This window comes from Barbus barbus (genome assembly GCF_936440315.1).
Source record: "Barbus barbus genome assembly, chromosome: 28".
NCBI lineage: Eukaryota > Metazoa > Chordata > Actinopteri > Cypriniformes > Cyprinidae > Barbus > Barbus barbus.
Genome location: NC_136756.1, coordinates 17,002,520 through 17,010,823, shown reverse-complemented (window position 1 = coordinate 17,010,823; position 8,304 = coordinate 17,002,520). Strand labels below are relative to the sequence as shown.

The 8,304-nt window shown below is 38.5% G+C and overlaps 1 protein-coding gene across 2 annotated transcripts; it reads left to right on the top strand.

Annotated features, from left to right (window-relative positions):
* Positions 1 to 18: 18 nt before the first annotated feature.
* On the top strand, positions 19 to 8,063 carry LOC306848610 (uncharacterized protein). Of its 2 annotated transcripts, XM_079383256.1 has the most exons (6): positions 21 to 169; positions 561 to 724; positions 1,251 to 2,173; positions 4,347 to 4,463; positions 4,669 to 4,767; positions 6,950 to 8,063. In XM_079383256.1, the coding sequence occupies exons 2-3, from the start codon at positions 709 to 711 to the stop codon at positions 1,946 to 1,948; spliced, it is 714 nt and encodes a 237-aa protein (XP_079239382.1). In that variant the 5' UTR covers positions 21 to 169; positions 561 to 708; the 3' UTR covers positions 1,949 to 2,173; positions 4,347 to 4,463; positions 4,669 to 4,767; positions 6,950 to 8,063. The 2 variants fall into 2 exon arrangements, with proteins under 2 accessions (XP_079239381.1, XP_079239382.1); XM_079383255.1 differs by lacking the exon at positions 6,950 to 8,063 and having other exon boundaries at positions 19 to 169; positions 4,669 to 5,141.
* The last annotated feature ends 241 nt before the right edge of the window (positions 8,064 to 8,304 follow it).

The following is an 8,304-nucleotide window of genomic DNA, read 5'->3' as shown; positions in this document are numbered from 1 at the left end:
CAGCCCCACGAGCGCTATGTGGCGCAACAGTCTCCAATTACAAGGACACAAGGAGTTACGACTTTGACCGTGATGTTAAAACCTCACCGGGACCTTTTAAAGCTTAAGCTATATATTATTTGCAATTTTACTGTAATTTAAATGATAATGAGGGGAAAAGATCAAGACAGTAAGTAACTTGAACTCTTAAAGTTGTTCAAAACTCGAACTTTTTGTTTTCAAGTAAACATATCTAAACATTCTTAAAAGAAAATATATAAAATTCAGAAGACAAAAATAAGATAAGTACTTAGTAAATATTTAAGATGAATGTGTGGATACTTTTGACTTTAACTCAAGTATTAGGCCTATGTATGTATCGGCTAAGACTTTTAATTGAGTAATATTTTGACATAGTATCTTTACTTTAACTTAAGTAGAGTTTCTTCATACTTTTACATAATTCATATTAAGACTTTTTTATTTTTGATGTAAGTTTGCTGGTTAAGTAAACCGAAAAAAATATATATTGTGTATCTTCCTTGTACATGCCATATTGTCTCTCTTTCTTTCATTTCCAGTTGACAGCATGTGAAATTGCTGTGCTGCACCAGCAGAGAGTCTTTTGTTAATAAGCATGGGCTCCAGTCGTGGCAGTAAAGAGAACAAATTTCCTTCATACTGAATCAGAGATTGCCATTTGAAAGAACACTGAAATGAAAGAAGAATATGACATTGAGTCTTGGTAAACCACTTGTTCTGTTTATATGAATATTTCTGGTGTGCACAAGCATGCAAACACACATAGTGGCCACAAATCCTTAACCAGTGAAGCTCTTTGCAGAATCTGTTTGTATAAACAACATAACACATTAATCTTTTGCACATTTAGATTAATTAATCTAATCACCGATTAATCACAGACAAACGCAACTGACCTACGCATGCGCTGATTTGTGACTGCGTGTTTTGAGTTTGAGCTCCATCAAATTGATTCTTTATCGTCTATTTTCTATCTTAAAAACAATTTTATACACTATAATTTTCGTTTCTATAACGTGTGAATATATCCCCTATAGCATTCTAAAACAAAACCAATCAGAGCGCCTTGTTATCACTAGTTTTATTTTGATTTCTCCAGTCTGCTATTAGCTTACAGCCCGTTAGCATCGCTAATCTCGCTTAGATTGCTAATACTCTATTCACACACATTACCATTGTTTCACTGTTACTTGCTTAAATGGCGGATTTGTGTTTACCTTTGAGTGCAGGTGAGGACACATTCGAGCTGCATTCGGTGCAGCTGGAGCTGGAGGCCGTGGAGAAGCAGATCTGCGACCTGGTGGAGAAGCAGGCCCAGCTGAGAGAGCGGAGAGCCGTGCTGGAAACATCCCGGGCTGACGCTCACAAGTCCGGGGTAAGTATACAGCACGCTGCTAACACTCCCACCACCTCTACTCTGTGTGTTTCTCTGCACAGACCCTGTGAACCCAGGACACGATCTTCCCAGATGTCCTTCACTCCGGCTCCAGGACGCCATGGATCCTGGGTGCACCAGCAGCGGAAGACGCGAGCCAGGCCCCGGGCGACGACCTCCCCCCCTCTGCCGTCTCCGCTCTTCGAGATCTCTACCCGGAACCGCTTCGCCCCCCTCTGCGAGACAGAACGCGACGCTATGATCGTCGGAGACTCCATCGTCCGGCACGTCCGTGCTACGTTAGCTGAAGGTAAAGTGTGCACTCACTCTTTCCCCGGTGCTCGTGTTCTCGATGTTTCTGCACAGATACCCGCGATCCTAAAGGGCGACGAGAGCATCGGTGCTGTCGTGCTGCACGCGGGGGTTAACTACACCAAGCTGTGGCAGATGGAGACACTGAAGAGGGACTTCAGGAGCCTGATCGAGACGGTATGCAGCACATCGCCAGCGACGACGATCATCGTGTCAGGACCGCTTCCCACGTATCGATGAGGACACGAAAGGTTCAGTAGACTGTTTGCTTTAAACAAATGGTTATTGTCATGGTGTAAAGAACAGAAACTGCTCTTTGGAATAATTAGAATCTTATAAATAATTAAATAATTGGAATTCTGGGAGCTTCCTAGGCTTTTTCGTGCTGATTGCCTGCACCCCAGCAGAATCGGAGCGGAACTCCTGTCGGACAACATCTCCAGGACGCTACGCTCCATCTGACTAGTAAGCCAACTCTCAAATAACTGCTATGATGACTTTTGTTCTACCCACTTAAATGATAGAAGTACTTGCGTTGTCCAATCTATACAGATCTCCAATCTATACAGTGTCTGTTCCCCCGAATAGCGAGGTCAAAATATAAATTTAATGCAGGATCTAGAAAAAATCTGATCGTGATTAAACCAGAAAAACGCAAAATAAATGAACAAAAAACATTTTTAAAGCTTGAGCTCCTAAACATTAGATCACTCGCACCCAAAGCAGTTATTGTAAATTAAATGATCACAGATAATAATTTTGATGTACTCTGTCTGACTGAAACCTGGCTTAAACCAAATGAATATTTTGGTCTAAATGAGTCTACTCCACCAAGCTACTGTTATAAACATGAGCCCCGTCAGACTGGTCGTGGCGGCGGTGTGGCAACAATATATAGTAATACTCTCAATGTTACTCAGAAAACAGGATACAGGAGGTTTAACTCATTCAAACTACTTCTGCTTAATGTTACACTGTTAGATATGCAAAAGAAATCTCTCCTATCTCTTGCTCTGGCTACTGTGTATAGACCGCCAGGGCCATATACAGATTTTCTAAAAGAATTGGCAGATTGCCTCTCAGATCTATTGGTTAATGTTGATAAACTGCTAATTGTCGGAGATTTTAACATTCACGTTGATAATACAAATGATGCGTTAGGACTTGCGTTTACTGACCTAATAAACTCTTTTGGAGTCAAGCAAAACGTCACCGGGCCCACTCATCGTTTTAATCATACGCTAGATTTAATTATATCGCATGGAATTGATCTTACCGATATAGATATCGTACCTCAAAGTGACGATGTTACTGATCATTTCCTTGTATCGTGCATGCGTATTACTGATATTATTTATATGGCTCCGCATTATCGTCCGGGCAGAACTATTGTTCCAGCCACCAAAGACAGATTCACAAATCCATTAGAATACATTAGAAGCTGTTACCCCCCTCAAATTGAAAAAGGTTAGAGAAAAACGTACTGCGCCATGGCACAACAGTTATACCCATTCTCTCAAGAAAAAAACTCATAATCTTGAGCACAAAATGGAGAAAAACTAACTTGGAAGTTTTTAGAATTGCATGGAAAAACAGTATGTCCAGCTATAGACAGGCTCTAAAAGCTGCCAGGGCAGAGCATATCCGCAAACTCATAGATAATAACCAAAACAATCCAAGGTTTTTATTTAGCACAGTGGCTAGACTAACAAATAAACAGACACCACCCGATCTAAATATTCCCTCACAGTTTAATAGTAATTACTTTATGAATTTCTTTATTGATAAAATAGATAACATCAGAAATACAATAACACATGTATATTCTACTGCGTCTAGTATTTCAGCTTCATACATCGCACCCAAAGAAAAACTGCAGTGCTTTACAACTATAGGACAGGAAGAGCTAAATAAACTTATCACTGCATCTAAACCAACAACATGTTTATTAGATCCTGTACCCTCTAAACTACTGAAAGAGTTGTTACCTGTAACAGAAGAACCGCTTCTCAATATTATTAACTCATTGTTATCTTTAGGTCACGTCTCAAAACCATTCAAGCTGGCGGTTATTTTAGATTCTAATGAACTGGCAAATTACAGACCCATTTCAAATCTTCCGTTTATGTCTAAAATTTTTGAAAAAGTTGCCTGCTCAATTGTGCAATTCTGTAAAAACATACAGAATTACCAAATTTTGTCATAAGTGAAATATATTAAGGTTCTGCAATATATAAATATATTGTGGAAACTTAATTTCCTGTAGAGCTGCTTTGCAACGATTTGTATCATAAAAAGCGCTATACAAATAAACTTGAACTTGAATTAAAAGTTCAATTTGCAGAGACTGAACTTCACCACTGAATTCCAAACTGTATATTGTGAAATAAATGAACCATTTGTGTGACCTGCAGTTTACAAAGGACCTTTACATAGTGGGCATGTCTTTAGTTTATATGCTAGACAGCAAGGATCAGGATTTGTTACAGGATCTGATATTTCCATAGAAGTCCCCTGGTGTGTTCCTATATAACACACCCTGAGATCAGTTTTGATGAAACATTCTTAAAGACAGCACCTACCAAACATCTAGATGTGATTGTTTATTTACATTCCATATTTTTTATTACATTTTGAGTCTCTGAAGAATGCAACGGAAGGGATGGAAAAGCTGAAATTCCAGGAAACTCCCCTCTAAAGCATTCCAACTTTAAACAGAAGTGGAATCTCTCAAATCTCTAGCCATGCGCTACAGGTATGTATGAAAACATTATTGATACCATGATCACGTGCAAATCAATTAGATTCAAAGGTGAAATAACATTTTAAACACTACTCTTATAGTAAGTTGGAGAGTTAGCATAGCTCAAAATAAGCACTTCCATTATTCATTCAGTGCATATATAAATTATTAATATGCTAACCTTTCTCTTTTTCTTGCACTCTCTCTTTCAAAACAGATACTGGCATAATTTATATCCTGCTTTCATCATCTTTCAGGGTTCAAAGATCATGAGCACAGCTTTATCAGAATCAGACACACCCATGAGATTTCACAGGTGAATTATTATCTTGGCAAACAATAATTATTTGATGAGTCAAAGTCAAGAATTGCCAGAACCACATAGTGATACAATTTTCTTTGGTTAGCGCTACATACTAGGTTTAAGTTGCAATCAGATTTACTGTTGTTTGGCAGTAAATGTTTGTGGGCATAATCCAGTCATTTCAATAGAAATCCATGCAATTGACCCTTTGCAAAAACCCGCCCTCCTTAGATACTGTTGCTGTGCCTGACAAGCCAGGCTGCTCTCACACTACAGCATGTTCTCACGCAGTAATAAATACATCACAGGGCAAAGAGGAAACTGACCACACCCTGACAGACAGGTCAAAGCAGGTTACTTCTAGTTTGAAGCAAGGACTCAGCTTTAATAATAATAATAATAATAATAATAAAAGAAAGAAATTCAAACAATAAATACTGTTTTGTGGCTCTTTAATGTGTCGTGACAGAATACTGTACTGCCTCAGTTCAAGCGGCACACATGAACTGATCGTCATGTATGTATACACTCACCTAAAGGATTATTAGGAACACCTGTTCAATTTCTCATTAATGCAATTATCTAATCAACCAATCACATGGCAGTTGCTTCAATGCATTTAGGGGTGTGGTCCTGGTCAAGACAATCTCCTGAACTCCAAACTGAATGTCAGAATGGGAAAGAAAGGTGATTTAAGCAATTTTGAGCGTGGCATGGTTGTTGCCAGACGGGCCGGTCTGAGTATTTCACAATCTGTGAAAAGGGAAAAACATCCAGTATGCGGCAGTCCTGTGGGCGAAAATGCCTTGTTGATGCTAGAGGTCAGAGGAGAATGGGCCGACTGATTCAAGCTGATAGAAGAGCAACTTTGACTGAAATAACCACTCGTTACAACCGAGGTATGCAGCAAAGCATTTGTGAAGCCACAACACGCACAACCTTGAGGCGGATGGGCTACAACAGCAGAAGACCCCACCGGGTACCACTTATCTCCACTACAAATAGGAAAAAGAGGCTACAATTTGCACGAGCTCACCAAAATTGGACGGTTGAAGACTGGAAAAATGTTGCCTGGTCTGATGAGTCTCGATTTCTGTCGAATTTTTGAGTCAGAATTTGGCGTAAACAGAATGAGAACATGGATCCATCATGCCTTGTTACCACTGTGCAGGCTGGTGGTGGTGGTGTAATGGTGTGGGGGATATTTTCTTGGCACACTTTAGGTCCCTAAGTGCCAATTGGGCATCTTTTAAATGCCACGGCCTACCTGAGCATTGTTTCTGACCATGTCCATCCCTTTATGACCCCCATGTACCCATACTCTGATGGCTACTTCCAGCAGGATAATGCACCATGTCACAAAGCTCGAATCATTTCAAATTGGTTTCTTGAACATGACAATGAGTTCACTGTACTAAAATGGCCCCCACAGTCACCAGATCTCAACCCAATAGAGCATCTTTGGGATGTGGTGGAACGGGAGCTTCGTGCCCTGGATGTGCATCCCACAAATCTCCATCAACTGCAAGATGCTATCCTATCAATATGGGCCAACATTTCTAAAGAATGCTTTCAGCACCTTGTTGAATCAATGCCACGTAGAATTAAGGCAGTTCTGAAGGCGAAAGGGGGTCAAACACAGTATTAGTATGGTGTTCCTAATAATCCTTTAGGTGAGTGTATTTGTGATGTTGACCAACAGAAAGCTGCTTGGTTTTAAAGTGACTTCTGTGTGAACTATGCTATTCACAATGAGCAAAGCCCCAAAATATATTATCATAAATTTGCAAATGTGCACCTTTAAAGATATTTAGATTAGATAGCTTGGAGCCATTTCCATAGACAATTAAACTATTTTTTATAGGGATGTTTTGAATTTGAATTTTTATTTGAATTTAATTTTCACTCTTATATCATTCCAAACCTATATGACTTATGTGGAACACAAAATAAAATGTTTTTTTTGTCCAATCAATGAAAGGTCTATAGTGTTGCTTTGGTCCTTACTGACATTCATCATATGGACAAAACAGTCCATTTCAACAATTCAAGTATCAAAACATCTTTTTTTTGTTCTGATAGTGTATATTTTCCTTATTTCACAGAACCAGCATGTTCCCTCACAAATCCTCTCCCTCTATCTGTTATTTTTTCACTACTGCATATGTAGAATGACCTGTCTCTGTTTGAACAGATCAGAGGTGGGAACTTTAACCCACAACCCCACAACACAAGCAAACTAGCCCACAGGCTTGTTTATCCACACTGAACTTCTTCTCTGCATAAGTCCCTCTCAAAACATCCCCTGCAGTTCACGAGGAAAACCGCCTGTATCTCATCCTGTTTCAGTACCACTTATGATCAACAGAAGCCTATTTTTATGTACACAAACCAAATATTTACATCAGCATTGGAGATGGGTGGAGCAGTATTTTAACAGAATAATGTGATTAATACTGAACTGTGGATACAAATCATTAGAATCATTTGAGCCTTAAAATCACCAACCCTGTATCACAAGACCCTCAGTACAACAGAAATATCAAGTGCAATACAGTTCGAGAGATATGCATTTATTACAACAGACAGATAGCCGTCTACAGAACCATAACTGTCACCATGACACTGACCAGAGACATGCAGAGAAGTTGTGCTCTTTTTTTCTGTTACTAAGGGGAGACATGTGGAGTGAGAAGCATGTGACATGCTCTAGATAGTACAGAATGTAGTATAACACATCCCATTTAAATGCCTAATTCACTTGCACACATATTTTCCACCAAGTGAAAGAACGTGTTGGTCCCTGATGATGTACTGTGTATTGAAAGGATATTCTCAGCACTCACAATGATCAAGGCCAACAATAATCGCTAAATACCCATCAACATGTATCCTGAGCACAGTCAATGCTGGTTGAAAAACAGGTTCTAGCCCCAAATGTGTAATGAGATGTGATATGAGATGAGTGTATCAGCCAGACTGTCTCATCCTCTGCTTTATGTGCAAAAATAAAAATGATAGCCTTAAGATGACTTTAACATTTAAAAAACAAGCTTTAATATAAGCTAAGCCAACTAAAAATCATGCTGTTTCTCATTTTAATTCACCTACTGAATAATTTTTTTTTTAATGAATTACCAGGATTCCTGTGGTCTTGGAAACTTGAGGTAGCTTAATTTTAAAAGTGTGACCTGGAAAAGTTACGTGAATTAATATAATCTTAAAATGCTATGGGCATTTTATAAAGAATATATGTTTTTCTAGCTATGCCAAGTTCTAAAACATTTAATCGTGTATAAATTGTGAGTAAAAAAAAAAACTTGTGTGTGTGTATATATATATATATATATATATATATATCCTTTAAATCCAGCAAATGTATCCGGTGAATTACTAAAGTCATGTAAATTCATTAGTTTAAAACGGAGGATTTTGAACAACATTCAGCTCTTTAAACTTCTGTAATCCTGAAATTTAATTTTTAATAACAGATGTTATGTTAGGGCAATTGCAATTTTATTTCTCTAACAATTTTTTATTTTTCAGGAT